General features: G+C 40.4%; 1 protein-coding gene across 1 annotated transcript in view; it reads left to right on the top strand.

The window, feature by feature from the left end:
• copb1 (COPI coat complex subunit beta 1) overlaps window positions 1-20,205 on the top strand; it is a 70,046-nt gene that overhangs the window by 23,445 nt on the left and 26,396 nt on the right. The window contains exons 9-16 of the mRNA XM_028796078.2: window positions 6,352-6,459; window positions 6,548-6,694; window positions 6,946-7,091; window positions 7,183-7,279; window positions 10,034-10,194; window positions 14,322-14,442; window positions 15,452-15,679; window positions 15,774-15,953. Of these exons, the coding sequence (XP_028651911.1) occupies window positions 6,352-6,459; window positions 6,548-6,694; window positions 6,946-7,091; window positions 7,183-7,279; window positions 10,034-10,194; window positions 14,322-14,442; window positions 15,452-15,679; window positions 15,774-15,953 (1,188 nt within the window). The remainder of the gene's footprint in view (window positions 1-6,351; window positions 6,460-6,547; window positions 6,695-6,945; window positions 7,092-7,182; window positions 7,280-10,033; window positions 10,195-14,321; window positions 14,443-15,451; window positions 15,680-15,773; window positions 15,954-20,205) is intronic.

The following is a 20,205-nucleotide window of genomic DNA, read 5'->3' as shown; positions in this document are numbered from 1 at the left end:
TTAGTGAGCCATCCGTTTTTATTTCTCTTCTCCTAAGAAGGTTTGAAATATTTATATTATTGTCAGAACTTTAAATTCCTATTTTTCTTTGGCTATTTTCTTTTTCTAATTCACCCTCTTCCATAGAGTTTCCTCCCGTCACATTATCTTAATGCTGACAATCCATATATATAATTCACTAAGCAGCCACCAGCGCAAGCAAGACACCCATGAAGCACGCAGGACGGAGCCACGGCCACCAACTCAGACGCAGCAACTCACAAAACACGGCGTCATTCGCGTTTGTCTCTGCTACGGTCCGCATGCACCTCTGAGCCACGTTCACTTTTCATTATTCTTTTCGGTTACGATGCACGACCGCGTCCACCATCGCAAACTGTTTTACACGCCATGGTCTTCGAGTTGGTGGGCGGGGGTCTCTGTGAGTTGCTCTTGCGAGTGGGCACATGACCAGGTGGTGTGAATGCCTCGAGAACGAGGGTGGACGCGGCAGGACCTTCTAAGAAGATGCATGTTTGTCACGGATGTGAATCGCTGTATGCAGCGTGTAAAACAGTTTGTTTGTCGCGGATAATTTGCCTTTTACTTTTACACAAAGACAATTTCCTGTTAGATTGACCTTTGCGATGACAATTAATAAGGCACAGGGCCAAACTTTCAAAAAGATATGCATGTATCTGCCAAAACCAGTTTTCAGTCACGGACAATTGTACGTTGCTCTCTCCAGAGTTCCATCTTTTCATTCAGTTACTGTTGTATCCTCAAACCCACCCCTTTAAGACTGTGTCTTTGCGGAGGTGTTCAACCATCAATAAATACTTATGCGGCGTATGCCTGCAAGAGGGAGAGGGGCTGGACGCATAAGAATAATAATAATGATACTTCATTACATTGATATAGCGGTGTTCTCAGTATTCAAAGCGTTATCCACACAGGGAGGAACCAAGAAGCGAACCCACAATCTTCCACAGTCTCCTTACTGCAAAGCAGCAGCACTACCACTGCGCCACAAGGCAGTTGAAGAATACACCAGGCTCGATTTTGTTTTCACTTCTGTTTACAGTGATCGGATCGTAGCGTGCATTGTTGCAATGTTACTTTTCTTGGTGGCTTATTACATTACGGATGTTTCACATGTTCATTTTTTTCCCTGTGCTTAAAAGACATTAACAAAGTGTTTCTCAACTGTGACTCCAGAACAACTCAGTACGCAAGCTATATTAAGCGTCAACAACGAAGACTCGCTACACCTTAATGAACAAGTACTGACACTTATCCCTACCGACGAAGTAACTTTCACCAGCGTGGCCTCCATCGTCACCGACAATCCTGCTTTCAGTCACGGACAATTGTATGTTGCTCTCTCCAGAGGTCCATCTTTTGATTCACTCACAGTCGTATCCTCAAAGCCACCCCATTTGGACAACTGTGTCTTTCAGGAAGTGTTCACCCATCAATACATAATTATGTGGCGTATGCTACGCAGCGGGTTGGCTAGTTACTAATAATTCAATCAATCAACCGATTCAAACCATGACTTGATTGGAGATGGGCAAAATGGTCGATCTCAAACCACGATTTTGATGGATGCTGCGTTCCTAAGCACTATGGCAAGGAATTACTACTCTAGACCCAGTATTAAGGTACAACCCCAATTCCAATGAAGTTGGGACGTTGTGTAAAACATAAATACAAACAGAATACAATAATTTGCAAATCCTTTCCAACCTATATTCAATTGAATACACTACAAAGACAAGATATTGAATGTTCAAACTGATGATAAACTTTGTTTTGTAAATCTTCACTCATTTTGAATTTGATGCCTGCAACATGTTCCAAAAAAGCTGGGACAGGGGCATGTTTACCACTGTGTTATATCACCTTTCCTTTTAACAACACTCAATAAGCGTTTGGGAACTGAGAACACTAATTGTTGAAGCTGTGTAGATGGAATTCTTTCCCATTCTTGCTTGATGTACAACTTCAGTTGCTCAACAGTCCGGGGTTTCCGATGTCGTATTTTGCACTTTATAATGCGCCACACATTGTCAATGTGAGACAGGTGTGGACTGCAGGCAGGCCAGTCTAGTACCCGCACTCTTTTACTACAAAGCTACGCTGTTGTAACACATGCAGAATGGCTTCGCATTGTCCTGCTGAAATAAGCAGGGACGTCCCTGAAAAAGACATCTCTTGGATGGCAGCATATGTTGCTGCAAAACCTGTATGTACCTTTCAGCATTAATGGTGCCTTCACAGATGTGCAAGTTACCCATGCCATGGGCACTAACACACCCCCATACTATCACAGATGCTGGCTTTTGAACTTTGCACTGATAACAATCCGGATGGTTCTTTTCCTCTTTGGCCCGGAGGACACGACGTCCATGATTTCCAAAAACAATTTGAAATGTGGACTCGTCAGACCACAGCACACTTTTCCACAGTCCATCTCAGATGAGCTCAGGCCCAGAGAAGCCGGCGGCGTTTCTGGGTGTTGTTGATATGTGGCTTTCGCTTTGCATGGTAGAGTTTTAACTTGCACTTGTAGATGTAGCGACGAACTGTGTTAACTGACAATGGTTTTCTGAATTATTCCTGAGCCCACGTGGTAATATCCTTTACAGAATGATGTCGGTTTTTAATGCAGTGCCGCCTGAGGGATCAAAGGTCACGGGCATCCAGTGTTGGTATTCGGCCTTGCCACTTACGTGCAGAGATTTCTCCAGATTCTCTGAATCTTTTGATGATATTATGGACAGTAGATGATGAAATCCCTAGATTCCTTGCAATTGTACATTGAGAAACGTTGTTCTTAAACTGCTGGACTATTTGCCCACACAGTTGTTCACAAAGTGGTGAACCTCGCCCCATCCTTGCTTGTGAACGGCTGAGCCATTTGGGGATGCTCCTTTTATAGCCAAACACCTGTTTCCAATTAACCTGTTCACCTGTGGAATGTTCAAAATAGGTGTTTTTGAACATTCCTCAACTTTCCTAGTCTTTTACTGCCCCTGTCTCAGCTTTTTTGGAACGTGTTGCAGGAATCAAATTGAAAATAAGTGAAGATTTGCAAAACAACAATAAAGTTTATCAGTTTGAACATTTGATATCTTGTCTTTGTAGTGTATTCAGTTGAATATAGGATTTGCAAATCATTGTATTCTGTTTTTATTTACGTTTTACACAACGTCCCAACTTCATTGGAATTGGGGTTGTACTTCAGGAGGTAGACACATACTTACAAAGCTGGAAGGAAGTTGTAAAACAGAAGCATTTATGTAGTGTTCAAGATAGAAAAGACCATAATAGTAGCTTTCACATTAAAGAAAGTGCGGTAAAAAGTTGAAAATCAGGAGTCTTAGGAAGGGCTGATGAATATGTTGTGGTGGCTCCGAGGCTAGGGATCTGCACTGGCAGTCAGAAGGTTGCTGGTTTGAATCCTGTAAATGCCAATAGGGACTCTGCTCTGTTGGGCCCTTGAGCAAGGCCCTTTAACCTGCAATTGCTGAGCACTTTGAGTTGTGAGAAAAGCGCTATATAAATGCAAAGAATTATTATTATTATACTAGGGGGCTCCGCCCGCCAACCCCTGGCATTGGGTATCCTGAAATACATTGATGTATGTATGAGATAGATCGGAGTGTAAAGGTGTAGATGACGCACATAGGAAGTAAAGAACCCATAGCTTGGCACATTACAAAGATTTATTGGAATATATCTTCATGAACAACATTTGTAGTAAAGATGGTGTGTTGTCCTTGAATGAGTTTGACTCCATTAGTTCTCCGTTGTTTACTGTTAGTAATATGAATAATTGTACTTACTGTTAATACGGAGTGTTTTCTGTGGTTGTACTGTTAATAATGCATCACTGTAATGTGATTCACTTATGCTGTATAGTTTGGACGTGTGAGGATGATGTACATTCAATACGGAGCGTTCGTTTATTCTTATTACAGTTTGGACGTGTGAGGATGATGTACGTTTAAAACGGAGCGTTCGTTTATTCTTATTACGCGTTGTAGGTGCCTTCGGCTTTCGTACTAACTCGTGCCTTCTGTACTATTATGCTGTGTATGGTGGACCTTTGTGGACTCCGTACTTTTTCCCGTTTCACTCTGGGGCGGGGGGCTGAATCCTCTTTTTTGTGTGGCTGTGTCGTTATCTATGGGCGCGTTGCTTCATTTCTTATTTACGTTAGTTGAGCTCCTTAGTTTTTGAGCCGTGACGCGTTGTAGGCACTTATTTGCGTTAGTTGAGCTAATATTATACCTCCGGTGCCATGTGTGTGTTTCATGTGGTAGTCGTTGTAGGCGCATGCGCCCTCCGTACTATCTCGGGTTTGACTTTGCTGTGTTTTGTGGTCGTTTGGGGACGCCGTACTCTCTCCGGTTTGATTGTGGGGCGGGACGCCGAAGCCTGTTGTGTTTGTTTTGTCTGTGAATACTCATATTATTTTATTACTGTAATGTGAGTCACATATGCTGTGGAGTCCGTACCTCTGGGGCGTCTGTAACATCTCGGGGGTCTGCCTGTGGTGTGTTAGACGCGCGTTGTAGGCGCATGCACCTTCCATACTGTCGGGTTTGACTATGCTGTGTAGTGTGGACGGTTAGGGTTCCATATTGTCTCTGCTCAGTTGAGCTCCTTCATTATTGAGCTGTGACTCCTTTGTTCTCGGTGGATCAGACTTCGCTCGCTGTCAGCGCCTGCGTCCATGGGCATGCCATGTACCTGCGTCCATATCCGGTTTATCATTCTCGGTTAGTAATATGGATGTTGTTCTGCTTAACTTACAGTTGAATATAAAGGGCCAACAACTGACCAGGGAAAAAACTAGTTTGACAGAGACACAGATTGACGCAGATACGGAGAGTGCATCTTCCACTGAAATTAAGAGAGAAGCTGCTTTGATAAGTTCAGACCTTCTTTTTGTCCTATAATTGAATAGGAAGCTCCAAACTTCTGTATAGTATAGCAGGTTGTGTTCTGAATGTGCTGTCATTACTTGATAAACGATAGGCTTGGAACATAAGAAATCTGACAAACAAGAGGTGACCATTCAGTCCATTGGGCCCCTTTGTTTAGCTGTCCAAATAAACTTGTCTAAATTCTTTCTAAAAGTTGTCAGTTTCTCCTTCAGCTCCGTGTCTTGGTAGTTTAAGAGCCTACTTGCAAAGTTTTTAGGCCTGCTAAAGCACTGTCTTCTTGGTAAAAATATTAAACTTTTTTTTTTTCTTTAAATTTCAGGTTTGTAATTAAGAGAAGTTTTATTTTGTTTTAGCCTTTTTCCTTAACGACATAGGAGTATGCTAGATGCATGCATATGTATAACAGATACATTTTTATGTATATGTTTCATCGGAACAAAAAATATTTTAAGGGATCTTATTATACAGGTAGTCCCCAGGTTACGGACATCTGACCTACGACTTACGAACGAGGCCGCAGCTGTGACGCATGCGCCTCATTAACTGCCGCTCCGTCATCTTTGGCCGGAGGACGCTGCAAGTAGTGGCTGGAGGGGTGCTGGAGCCAATCCCAGCCAACACAGGGCACAAGGCAGGAACCAATGCTGGACAGGGTGCCAACCCACCGCAGGACACACACAAACACACACCAAGCACACACTAGGGCCAATTTAGAATCGCCAATCCACCTAACCTGCATGTCTTTGGACTGTGGGAGGAAAGTCACGCAGACATGGGGAGAACATGCAAAATCCACGCAGGGAGGACCCGGGAAGCGAACCCAAGACAAGTCTCCTAACTGCAAGGCAGCAGTGCTACCCACTGCGCCACCGTGCCACCCGAATTTAAAGTCTTGTCAACAAATTCAAACATGCTACGGAGATGTGAACGGGTCAGCTGCTGTCTTTCTGCTGCTGCCGGGCTGCGTGTTCTGCTTGTGGCGCTGCGCGTCGATCATTTAAAAGCCTGTACAGCAGCTGTCATTTTGTCTCACTGCTTTGTCTCGTGGGATGTTCAAGTGTCTCTCGCGGGACATCAAAGTGTCTTCCAAGAAGATCACGTCTTGAGCCAAGTTTTTTTTTTATTATAATAGAGAAACAATAAAATAAGGGAAATAGATGAAAATGGTATTTTATTGATGTATTTGACCCATCTCTCCATTCAGCTCTCTGTAAATTTTTTTTACTTGTGGAATGTTACCTGCAGCTCTTCGCTTATTATAAATTTCTAATATGATCATGGGTTCTTGTAGCCTGGCTCTAAAGTAGAGAATTCTGACATTTTATGTTTGTGTAAGAAAATGTATAGATCATTGGTATTTGTTTTATCCTGTATAATAAGCCCACATGCTAATTTCTGCAACTTTTCTGTGTAGGACCTGGTCATGGATATTCTTCGAGTCCTTAGCACACCAGATTTAGAAGTCCGTAAGAAAACTCTGCAGCTTGCCCTTGATCTTGTTTCATCACGCAATGTTGAAGAGGTTTGAACCCAAATATCATTTTTTGCTTTGAGTCTTCATTTCTTATTGTGACGTACTATTTAAAATAACAAACTGTTTTTCTTTATAGCTGGTCATTGTTCTCAAGAAGGAGGTTATTAAAACAAATAATGTGACTGAACATGAAGACACCGACAAGTACAGGCAACTACTTGTCCGCACGTTACACTCCTGTAGTGTCCGTTTTCCAGATATGGCGGCAAATGTTATTCCTGTGGTAAGCAGAAACCTGCACCATTTCTTTAATTTCCTGCAGAAATAAATGTGTATGGTAGATTGTTCTTTATAACTCACAACCATAGGATTATTGTTTACTGTTTAACTTCATTAAATTGTTTTTGTATGTTGTTACTGTACTCCTTTTATCTCTATGATTGTTAAACAGCAGAATTTGTTTGAAAGATGCGATCAGAGATTGGTAAAACTTTTGATAACTCGTCACCCCCACATCTGATTGTTTTTCATTAGCTAATGGAGTTCCTGAGTGACAACAATGAGGCTGCAGCAGCTGATGTTTTAGATTTTGTGCGCGAGGCTATTCAGAGGTTTGATCATCTCAGGCCACTCATCATTGAGAAAATGCTGGAAGTCTTCCATGCAATTAAAGCTGTAAAGTAAGGATTATTTATGTATTCTTGTGTATTTGAAATATTTTGGGGTTAACTTGGAAAAGGACATGATCATATTTGGATTTATTTAAACTAGGATTTACAGAGGAGCTGTGTGGATCTTGGGAGAGTACTGCTGTACGAAAGATGACATTCAGAGTGTAATGACAGAAGTTCGTCGTTCCCTAGGAGAGGTAAGAACTTGGCTTTCTTTTTCCATCCTTATTGTAATTTTAGAGGCTTAACAATCCATTATATTACAAACCACACCATTTATTTCCTGCCCCTGGTCTCAGTCCCAGTTCTGATACTACCTGTGTACAGTAGAATGTGTGTGTTCTCTCCTCCTCCTCCTGTACCCTTCTCAATGAAAAGTGTATTTAGTTACTTTATGACTCTTAAAAAGTGATTTATTGATGTATATTGGAATGTTTTGACATAACAAGAGAAACTTAGGAAGGATATTCATCTTAACAACGTTAATTCTTCCAGCTAAAGTGAGATGAAGGGTTGACCATCTATGCAAGTCTTGCTTAATTTTTTCCATACAGACAGCAAAATTTTGTTGATAAAGAACTCTATGCTTACCCCGAGGTATTTAAACTGGTCTGCGATGATAAAAAGCAAGGTGTCCAATCTAATCTTGTGTGCTTGAGAATTCACCGGAAAGAGCACACTTTTATTCAAATTGATTCTGAGACAAGAAATCTTTTTAAATTCTGTTAGTGCTGTTAGGACTGCAGGCACAGGATCTGATTTTGTGGGTCTGATATATACAGTACAATATCATCTGCATAGAGAGAAACTTTCTGTTCCAGTCCTTCTCTAATAATCCCCTTATCTCGTAAGCATTTCGACAGTGAACTGCCAGTGGCTCAATGGAGATTGCAGAAAGTAGTGGTGACAGGGGGCATCCTTGTCTGGTACCACGCTGTAGTTTAAAGTATTCTGAATTAATGTTGTTAATACAAACTGAAGCTTCTGGATTGGTATACAGTAGTTTGGTCTCAGTCCCAGTTCTGCTACTGCCTGTGTACAGTAGAATGTGTGCGTTTTCTCGTCCTCCTCCTGTACTCTGCTTAGTGTTTCTCAATGAAAAGTGTATTTGGTAACTTTGACTCTAATCTGACCTGGTGTAAGCGAGTGTGAGTAGTGGTTAGGATATTAGAATTATTATATCATCTTCATACAGGGGACGTTAAAAAGTTTCAACACTTTTTTAACTCTATTTATTAAGAACTTAAAAAAAAAATTACATAACTTTTCTACATAGTCACCTTCCTTTGCCATGCAATTTTCCTAGCAATGTACCAACTTTTTAATACCCAATTACTACTCCTCCTCCCGCCTTCACCGTATCCAGCGGAAATATAAAAGTGAGGAAACTTTTTGAACATCCCTCGTATTAAAATGCCAAAAGGTGCAATTTTAATTCTGAGTTTTCCTACTTCAGCTCTGAGGTCAAGATTCTCTATTAGTTGAAAACTTACTTTTCTGCCTGGTTTCTGATAATAATCAGATTTTTTCAACTGCATTAATATTAATTAATAAAAATACACCATCAACCAGATCACGACAAAAGTAAACTGGGCAGACTTCAGTATCTAGGACGGAAACACTGATTACGTGTCATCAGTATTCTTGATATACTGTACATCAACATTAAATAATATGGACAATAAAAACTATTGTTTTCTAAACATTGGTGTCATTTTAAAATTTCTCAGCATTTTTGCCTCGCACCAAAACAGGTGAATGGCTTTGTGAATTTCAATGAAGAACTTTGTACTTTTGTATTACTTTAAGTAACGTCAATAATTTGATGCAAAGAAAGTTAGTGTTCACCATTGTGGAAGACTATAAAAGCTATAGTTGCTTACAGAGGTGACAAGTGAAAAGACCTGAAATGGCCAAGAAAGTATGAACTGAAATAAAAGCAGCGTGTTTTTGTTGTATTAATACTAATAATGCAGTTTGAGTTCTGTTGGTCCTGGGAACATTTGGCTGAATCCTCTGATCGTGATGAGTTCAGTTCCCGTCTCCGACAGAACTTTTTCCCCATGAGTGGAGTGAGGGCAGGAACGTTATGTCCAAATTGAACCTATTAAAGACCTCGATTGTAGAAGTGGCAACTAAAAGCTGTTTTCTTAAGGTGGTTGCTGGCAATCCTGAATAAACTTATCAGCAAAGCCTACTCAATCACATGGCAAAGCCTGGACACACTGGAAGCTGTTGTAGAAAAGCGGATGGTGGAAAAATTGGATGCCATCTTGAAAAATACCCTCCATCCCTTCCAAGAGGCTCTCACTTAGAGCCGTAGGCTCATTTCACCACGGTGTGCTAAGATGTGCCTCTGGGGGTCTTTTCTGCCACTGCTATGAGGCTTCCTCCCGGAGCACTCGTTAAGTTTATTTTGACATATGCATTTATTTATTTAGAATGACTTATTTATTTTTATTTACATATCGATCGATTGATTGATTGGCTGTTGTGTGTTGTTCTGTGAGTCTCTATCTTTGTTTTTATGTTTCTACTGCTTTATGCATCTGAATTTCCCCTTGGGGTTAATAAAGTTTATCTAATCTAATCTAAAACTTGATGGTGGACACCAGAGATAAGAGAAGCTGGCAGCCTTTAGCAACGTGCTGTCTGTGGGATCTCTTGACTTGGTTGATAGGCAGTTGTTCTAGGCAGTTGTTCTGCGGACGTTACACTAATGGCATGGTAGTAAAATGAGAGCCGAGTCTAAAGGCAAAACTCTTAGTTTACTGGTCAGTCTATATCTCTGTCCTGCTTAATGGTCATGAGCTGTGGGTAATGCCTGAAAGGATGAGATTGCAAGGACAAGCAACACAAGTGAGGTGTTTATTCACATGGCTGCTGAGCTTGACAATCTGTGATAGGATGAGAAACTGAACTGTATGTTATCAATTTCTTTGAAACTTCAGATCCCAATAGTGGAAAATGAGATAAAGAAGGAAACCGGTGAAGTAAAACCTGAAGAAGAGGTGACGGTAGCACCTGCACAGAAACTGGTTACTGAAATGGGAACATATGCAACACAGAGTGCCCTAAGCAGCTCCAGACCAGCTAAAAAAGAGGAAGACAGGTATTTCCTTGTTTTTGTTTTTTCTAAAGTTTAAGGAAGAAAGTGAGCTGCTAGCTTTCCTAAAGTTATATGTGAAAAATACAGCTCTGCAACACCACCAGTTATTTATATGGTATATTGTGTTATGCATAAGTGTCTCAAAGTGCTTTGCAGTAATAATTATGACATCTAAAAGGGTTACATAAGAGTTTAAAAAAATAAAAATAAATAAATAATGATCATTACCCCTTTTCACAAAATTCAGATTTGGTCACTTTGCAGTAAGGAGACTGTGGAATATTGTGGGTTCGCTTCCCGGTTCCTCCCTGTGTGGATAGCGCTTTGAGTACTGAGAAAAGCGCTATATAAATGTAATGAATTATTATTATTATTATTATTAAATCTCTACCTCCTGTTAGTTGGCCTGCAGTGGATCGTGTTTATTCTACTTCTCAACTTCCTCTTCCAATAACAGGTTTTTGCAATGTAAGAAGTATTGTTTGAAATGCTCTACACAACAAAGGCATCAAAACTGGACAAAAGCTGTACAGTTTTGGTGTAGGAATTACATTTTAGTTACCTATAAATGTATTGACGTGTACTTGCATCACAAAGCATCTCAGTTTGCAGATTTGCACTGTGGTGAACTGCTGGTAGTCCGCTGTGAACTTGTAACGTCTGGCTCAGAAATGTTTTTCCTTATAGCATAAGCTAATAGGTGAACTCCTTGTTGTCTTGGCCTACGTGCAGATGCTGCTTCTGAGCACCAAGAGCGGAGCGTTTCCTGGTGACGTCAGCTGAGCTCACTCTTGCTCAGCATCCTCCAGTTTCAGCGAAACTGTTTTGTTATACTTAATGACATGGAGTGAGCAAACATTATCTCTATACGGTAGAACCTCTGGTCACAAATGTTTCTGAACACGGACAAATCAGGTTAAGATCAAAAAGCTTGCCAAAATTTCGCAATTGTTCACGACCACACGCTCTGGTGGAGAACAAAAACACTGGCAGCCAGTTTCCCTTCCGGTTTGTACGCGCCAATGATTTCCCGTTCTCTGTTTCCCATTTTCTCTGCCAGAACTCGACTCATGGAAGGTTGGTTTTCTTGGTTGTTTAGGGTTAGTTTTTGTATAAATTAAGGATTTTTCAAACTTCAGTTTTTTTCCCTGTGCTTAAAACTCATTAAAAAAAAAAAAGTGTTTGCAGCGAGCGGTTCTTAAGAGTCTTGTACGAACAGTTGGTAAGGGTCTAGTACAAACTCTTGCAATGTTAGTTTTCTGCGGTGTTCTTATATCTCTGGAGAGATCTTAAAATGGCTGAGCACTGACGCTTCCCATCCAACCTGATGGAGCTTGAGAGGTGCTGCAAAGAGGAATGGGTGAAACTGGCCAAGGATCGGTGTGCCAAGCTTGTGGCATCATATTCAACAAGACTTGAGGCTGGAATTGCTGCCAAAGGTGCGTCGACAAAGTATTGAGCAAAGGCTGTGAATACTTATGGACATGGGATTTCTCAATTTTTTTATTTTTAATAAATTTGCAAAAATGTCAAGTAAACTTTTTTCACGTTGTCTTTATGGGGTGTTGTGTGTAGAATTCTGAGGGAAAAAATTAATTTAATCCATTTTGGAATAAGGCTGTAACATAACAAAATGTGGAAAAAGTGATGCGCTGTGAATACTTTCCGGATGCACTGTATATACTCCCCAAACCCCAATGGGTTCAGGTTGTTTTTATGCTTGGCCTAGAGGAGTATATAGTATGTTCCCTTTTTGAAGAAATTAAGAGATGTTAAACGTAGGGATGTCCCAATCAGAATTTTTTTTAGTGCCAATACTAATCACTGATTCCATCCTCTTTAATAAAACCCCTGTGTGCGTCCAGGGATCAGGGGTGTCCGTGTGTGTCTTCTGGTGAAGTGCGCATGTGTGGGGCCGCGCGCCGTACCGTACTGTGGACGCACACACACTGGAAGCTGGGCACACAGTGAATGGCCTAGCCGCGGCCACACATGATAAGCAAATAAAGGACATCATTGCTGGGGAGAGTGCTGATTGGGTACTCGCGGCCACGCACATAAAATCCGTTGCTGGGAAGACGCCACACATACAATAATCAGCTGCACGCCAGCACAGATTAAAATACTTGCTGGGGAACTGCATAGTACTTGCTGGAGAGACGTCACAGGCACGATTATCAGCTGCACGCCACACATTACATCACTTGCTGGGGAGACTCTGCTGATTGCCCAGTGTTGTGATAGAAAATTAAAGGCATTTTACGGACATCAAAGCCAGTATTACTGTGAGAGAAAATTAAAGGCACACAATACAGTGATGCATATTACAGCCACATACAAGCCAGTATTACTGTAAGAGAAAATATTATGGACGTACAAGCCTATATTACTGTGACTATCTACTAACAACATGCCACCCAAAAAAAAGGACGCGTCAAGTAGGACAAAAGACAGACAATCAACTCCTATATAAGTGACATCTCCTGGAAGAACGGTCAGCTCAGCAAGTAAACCTCAACAAAAGAAAGGCTGAAAGACAAAGAAAAATATGAGCAAATAGATCGATTTAAGAAAAAGAAAATGAGCATCAGAAAAACGCTAAAAGAGAAAGACTCAGAAAAGCAAATAGATCTATAGAAGAACAGGAAAATGAGCATAAAAAAATTCTCAAAGAGAAAGACAAAGATGAGCAAATAAATCTAACACACAGAGCTAAGAGAGCAAGTCTTACTGCGGATGAACGAAAATCACTGCGTCAGCAACAAGCTAAAATAAAGAGAGCAGGATAAGAGACACAACACATCAATCAACAGCCACAGAGGAGAGGATAAATGTAATATTAATTATACTTACTGTATTGTCATATACGTTTCTATTTTATTTTTATTATTATTTTACTTTAGGCTGCTTGCAAAAATATTTTTGACAAAAAAAAATTAAGACAAGAAACAGAATGAGGTCAAGGTCCCTTGCCATTTAATATTGACTGTTCCTACTAATGTTTATGGACTACTGTTCTAGCGCCTGTTATTGTAACGGGCTTAATGTCTAGTTTAATTAGAATTGTCCAGTACTTTTTTGTTTGTCTGTTTAGCATGAAACTTCTACATAACCAGCTGTATATAAGCTTCATGTCCCATGTTAGTGTTATCCTTGGTATTTTTACAATTAAACTGTAGACCTAAAGTGTTATTTATTTTTTCTTATAGAAGTAGTAGAGTTTTTTTTGGAGCTGATACTGATCTCCGATTTCTTGTAAACTGAATCGTCAGATGATTATTCCAATGCCAATTTTTTTCCCCTTAATAAAATGTAATGTTGGAAGCTTATTGTTTAGTGACCATACCTTTTTTAATAAAATAAAATCACTTGAATCACTTTTTTTGAACTAACGAAGCACATAAAAAGCTGATAATATATATATATATATATATATATATATATATATTTATATATATATGCACATGGGATATACATATAGCAATATTTATTTATTTATATAGCACATTTTCATACAAACAATGTAGCTTAAAGTGTCATTAACAAAGAAAAGAGCTAAAAAAAATAAGAGTTAATTGCAACCCAAAAAATTGTTCCTAATACTTTTACCAGGAGGAAAAGCTTAATAGTAAATAGGCAACTGTATGTTTTCTAACCAAAAAATGTGTGTTTAAATTTATGAATTACTCTGCAGTCTTTTCAAAACCTTCCTTTCCTCATGTAATTCCTAAATAGACACTTGGAGCTTGCTTTTTATTTATAGGACAAGATGAAAAGTTCTGAACTTATGAATGCCGCTTCTTTTTTAATTTCAGTGCAAGACTCCCGTTTTTGCTAGCATTCTTTGTTCCATTACTTCCACTCTTAAGTTACACTGGAAAACATTCATCTGCCTTTCCTCAGATTCCTAGTGTTCTGCTTATTACTCCAATATTTTGATCTTCTCTATACTAAACACTGCGCAGTTGCTTTTGGGGTGAAAATCAGCCGATTACAGTAGCCGACTGATAATTGGTCGTCCCTAGTTAAATTTATGTACACTAGCCTTTTGTCAGCACATGTGATAGTGATGCAAGCAAAAGTTTAAAATTGTGTTCTGTTATTTATTTATTTATTTGTTTTTTTTAAAGACCTCCACTTCGGGGATTTCTGATGGACGGAGATTTTTTTGTCGCGGCTTCATTGGCTACAACTCTTACAAAGGTGGCCCTTCGCTATGTGTCCATTGTGCAAGAGAAAAGGAAACAAAATGTAAGTGGAACTGTCTATCCATTATCCACTGCTTTATCTGAAGTCGGGTCGCAGGGGCAGCAGCCTAAGCAGAGAAGCCCAGACATCCCTCTCCCCGGCCACCTCCTCCAGCTCCTCTTGGAGGACCCCGAGGAGTTCCATGGCCAGCTGGGAGATATAATCCCTCCAGCGTGTCCTGGGTCTGCCCCGTGGCCTTCTCCCAGTGGGGCATGCCCGGAAAACACCCCCAGGCAGGCGTCCAGGAGGGCATCCTAACCAGATGCCTGAACCACCTCAACTGACTTCTCTCAATGCGGAGGGGCAGCGACTGTACTCCGAGTCTCTCCCGGATAACTGAAGTCCCCACCCTATCTCTAAGGGAAAGTCCAGCCACCCTGTGGAGAAAACTCTTGTGAATTTCCCCTTGGGATTAATAAAGTTATCTCTCTCTCTCTCTCTCTCTCTCTCTCTCTCTCTCTCTCTCTCTCTCTCTCTCCCTCTCTCTCTCTCTCTCTCTCTCTCTCTCTCATTTCGGCCACTTGTATCCGCGATCTTGCTCTTTCGGTCACTACCCAAAGTTCGTGGCCAAAGGTGAGGGGTAGGAACGTCGATCGACTGGTAAATTGACAGCCTCACCTTTTGGCTCGGCTCTCTCTTCACCATGATGACCGTTGCAGAGCCCGCATTACTCTGGATGCCGCACCGATCCGTCTGTCGACCTCCCGCTCCATTCTTCCCTCACTTGTGAACAAGACCCTGAGATACTTGAACTTCTCCACTTGAGGCAGTAATTTGTTTCCAACCCTGAGAGAGCATTCCACCCTTTTCCGGCTGAGAACCATGGTCTCGAATTTAGAGGTCACTAAGTGAAACTGACAAAAGAAAAGTACATGATCACTTTGTTATCAAAGTATTTATTTTCCTTAGACTCTGAAAGAGCAACTTGTTTAGTTGTCATGATTTTTTTTTAATTGCCATACATATATGCAATAGAAATGTGTAATGATTTTTTTTTTTTTCCTTTTGGCAGTCTTTTGTTTCTGAAGCTATGCTGATCATGGCTACAATTCTGCATCTTGGAAAGTCCTCTCTCCCTAAGAAGCCAATCACTGATGACGATGTGGATCGCATCTCCCTTTGTCTCAAAGTTTTATCAGAATGCTCTCCTCTGATGAATGACATCTTCAACAAAGAATGCCGTAAATCTCTTTCTCATATGCTGTCCGCAAAACTGGAAGAGGAAAAGCTGTCTCAGAAGGTCAAATTGTATAGTCCTTTAACAATCAAGTAAGAAGCAATTTAATGTGAAAGTCTGGCGTATTTATTTGTGTGGCTGTTTTGTTTTATTTTAGAAAGAGTCCGAAAAGAGGAATGTTACAGTACAAGCGGACGACCCCATCTCTTTCATGCAGCTCACAGCCAAAAATGAAATGACGTCAAAGGAAGATCAGTTCCAGCTAAGCTTGCTCGCAGCCATGGGAAACACACAGAGGAAAGAGGCAGCTGACCCTCTTGCTTCTAAACTGAATAAGGTACACTTTTTTAAACTATGATACAGAAATCTAAAGTGAAATTTGCTGGAGAAAATGACTAGCATGCAGTGGTATTTTCTTTGTAAGTTCTACTTTTTTAATTTCCATTAACTAACATCCAGTCAGTTTATCAGTTCTCAAACTGATTAATCCAATGGTAAGTTCATGGAAGCAAGGCCATAGCCTAACTGCTGTGTCAAGTGCAAGGCAGGAACTGATCACAGGACACATGTGCTTTCATTCACAACAGGCCAGTTCTAAGCATTCAGTTCGACCAAGACAAACTTATTTGATGTGACAGTAAAACAAAAATGTACGCAGAGCACGCAAAATTAATAGACCCTGAAGCAGCCCTGCCTTCCAACATACCGCTCTTTGTGTTTTTGATGTTTGTTTATTACTGTCTGCATAGTCACTGCATTCATTTCTGGATGTTGTATCTATATTACTAAACGACAGTTGTAAATCTGCTCGGACGCATCGAAGCGCACGCGCACTGCGACTCAGTGCCCCAGAGTCAAACCCAGCAGCTTCCCAGACTCAGTAGGTAGCGCCCAAACAACACAACCTGTAAACTAAACTTCAGGTCACAATACAACCGCCGTCCGAACGCACACACCACCACATATAAAACCTTTGTTTAGTAATGTTTACGAAGGTTGTATATATATATATATATATATATATATATATATATATATATATATATATATATATATATATATATATATATATATATATATTTACAGATGCCAAACGCATCCGGTGCCAAAAGCGCATGCGCACTCGCACAGTGCCCAACAGTCAAACAAAGCGGGTTCCCAAAGTCAGTAAGTGGCACCCCAACAACAAAACACAACCTGTAAACTAAACTTGACATAAAGCGTGTACGCCAACAAGTTGCCATGGTGACATATTTAAACATTGACATAGAATAACTAGACGCCTCATGACTAGCAGAATCGTACGTCAACATCACTGCTGTGGAGTGAAGTAATGAATAATGTGCTGCTTGGCATTGTACAAACCGCTGTACGCTCCAAACCAGATCCCGGGGGATTACATTTCATAGGTAAGGCTGAACAATTGTTTTGGTTATATTTGGCCGTTAGAAAATCCCGTTTTATAATCTTTACTTTAGCTAAGCCAGGCTAAACTAGCAAAGCTATGCATTTATGTGCTCAAGTGAGACTCCAAACAATGTTTTGGCTGAACGTATTTAGTCACTACCTATGTAGATTGTTGTTAGCTGTTAACATTTCTCAAACTTGATGTTTTTTCTCAAGGAGCACATTGAGGAAACACAGTTTGAAATTGACAACCATCATTTTATGCTCATGTCTTTAGTTGTGTCTGTCTTCGACAAACTAAGGCTGCACCATATTGCCAGACTGAATACTCTCAAATTACAAGATCTGAGTGAGCGAGAGGAGTGTAAGTCTGGAGGAGATCAGCGAGGTTGTGGAGAGCTTTAAATGTTAAGAGCGGTATTTAGTAGTGTATTCGGTAGTTAACAGGGAGCCAGTGAAGTTGAGAGAGAATCGGTGTAATATGTTCAGTGGATTTACAACAGCAGGATATTATCCTGGCAGCAGAATTTTGAAGAAGTTCTAAGCGATTGATAAGTTTTTGTGGGATGCCAGATAGAATACCATTACAGTAATCTATACGTGAGGTGACTTGGGCATTAACCAATACTTCAGTACTGTGTTGCGTAAGAACAGGACAAAGTCTGGAAATGTTTCGAAGATAGAAGAAGGCAGTCCCCGAAATGTTATTTATATGGGAGGAATGGTTAATAATAATTATAGTTATTATTATTTAATAATTGCCATTATTAGTGTATAAATGGATATTAATAATTGCATTTAAGCGATTCGCCAAAATCTGTTGTATGTAAACGTTATTGTTTTTTCATCAGAAATCCCGGTTTCCACGTCTACCTGTATTAGTTTAAATGGCACTTTTGCCACTTGCAATAAGGCTGACGTATCGTGTCTACTGGGAAACACAGTGAATGCGGCGTCTATCTATATATGTGTGTGTAGGGCTGCACGATAACAGAAAAAATGATTATCACGATTATTTTGCTCAAAATTTTTATCACGATTAATAATGACGATTATTCCTTTGGTAAATGAAGTCTGTGACCAAAGCAGTGTAGCCTCGGGCAGTTATTCACAGATGCTGCCCTAATCATATTAGCTGCGTTGTCCGTTGTAATGCACACAAGTCTTTCTTCCACCAAGCCCCAAGCGGACATCGCTTCTTTGAGGCCCACTGCAATAAACTCCGCAGTATGGTCTTGTGGGAAAAACGAAGTTTGCAAAAGCTTGCTTTTCATCTCAAACTCACTGTCAATAAAATGAACTGTCAAGCTCAAATACGGTTCCGCAGTTCTGTTTGACCATAAGTCGGTCGTGGCAGCAAAATATTCAAGGCTGAGCCTGACAATTTCTCTTTCTATTTCTTTTCGGCATTTCGCATACAGCGAGGGCAGCGCAACATTGGAAAAATGGTTGCGTGAGGGAATGCTATATCTTTTATCAAGTGTTGCGATCATTTTGTTAAACCCCTCACTGCTCACGGTGGTTATTGGACACATATCCTTGGCTATATGGTACGTGATCGTCTCTGTTATTTCCCGGTGTCTTTGCAAGCTAGGCAGATATGTTATTGCGTTGAACAATGTCCCTGATATTGTTGTCTGTGTTATGGATGGCTGGTAATTTTTTGTTGTTGCTGTTTGTGCCTTCAGTCGTTGAAATTCTTGATAGTGTACTTTGTGGTGGCTTTTAAGGTGGTTGATGAGGTTTGTTGTGTTACCTTGGGACGTTTGGACGGAACAGGAGCAAAGTTTGCACAAGACTCGTACCTGATCAACATCACATTCCTCGAAATCGAAATAGTTCCAGACAACTGAGTATGACCCCTTTTTAGGAACTAACGATCGCACTTCTGCACCTTCCTCACGTTGCTCCGCCATCATATGTTTATTCTGACTGACTGTTATTGCTGCTATTGACTTCTACTGCTTCAGAAAGCGCTTGCAATCTAGACGCAGTAACGTCATAGTGACGCAGTCCAATCCGTAAACTCAGCCCATAAAAACAGTTTGGTCTTTATACTGTAAAATCGCGACGATATTTATTAATTGATCGTGGGTCATAAATATCGTTATCATGAGAAAAAAAAGATTAATCGTGCAGCCCTATGTGTGTGTATTTAAACTTGAGGTAGTGGTGACTACTGACAGTGCCAGCAGTCAGCTACTCCACAGTGCCTGTGGTCAGGGGCTCAATTATGATTCCTAACAGCAAACGACTTCTAGCTAACAACACACCCATAGAAAAACAGAAACGAGACTGCATGGATGAAAACAACGCGCTTCTTAAACACCAGAACCAAACGAGTCATGGCTCCAAAAAGAAACAGCTTTACTACAAATATATTTCTTTCATTAATTGAAAACTTTCCCTGAATGCTCCCACCCTCCATGATCTTACATCCCTACAAAGATTGGAGGGAACAGAAAGTAATTGCCATTCTTGGATTTGCGATTCTTTAGAGAATCAGTGGGTTTACTGGTAGGTTTATGCTTTGGGCTGCTTGGAAATGTGCACATGAGATTCATCAGCTGTACAGACATATAAGGATGTACTGCGGCCGAGGAGTGGCTGGAGTTTAACAATTGCAGTGCTCAAATGCAACATGCCTTCTGTCTACAACTTGCTGTTTCAGAACATCAATGTCACACTGCCTTAAGGCAATAACAGGATCCCCCTGAGCCCCAAGGCAAGTGGGATTCTAAAATTCTTACTCCTGTCAATAATTTAACTTATAATGCAAAGCAAACAACTTACTACTGTATAACAAGTTTGAAAATGGGGTTGAACTAAAACTGTAGATGCCTACTGTATTATGGTGGGCATATTGGTTGTGAATGTGATTCAATTTAAAATGTGTGTTTGTTTTTTTTGTTAAATTGTGTTGCTTGCATTACTTATTTATTAAATTATTATTTATCTGTATCTCCTGCCATCAGCAAGCAGTGCCAACTACTAATAAAAAATTCAGAGGAAAAACGCTGAAAACTGTGAGAAAAATATGGAAATGCCTTTCCGGAATCTCTCTAGTGCTGAAATGAAGGCCTCTCTTGAATGTCAGTGCTGCTGCATTTTATATTTGCTTCTGTAATCTGCGCCAGTCAGTTTAATCAGCCTCACCTTTGAGTTCAAGATTCTCTCCCGGT

Source organism: Erpetoichthys calabaricus, chromosome 2 (assembly GCF_900747795.2).
Source record: "Erpetoichthys calabaricus chromosome 2, fErpCal1.3, whole genome shotgun sequence".
Classification (NCBI taxonomy): domain Eukaryota; kingdom Metazoa; phylum Chordata; class Cladistia; order Polypteriformes; family Polypteridae; genus Erpetoichthys; species Erpetoichthys calabaricus.
This window is presented reverse-complemented; position numbering and strand designations above follow the sequence as displayed.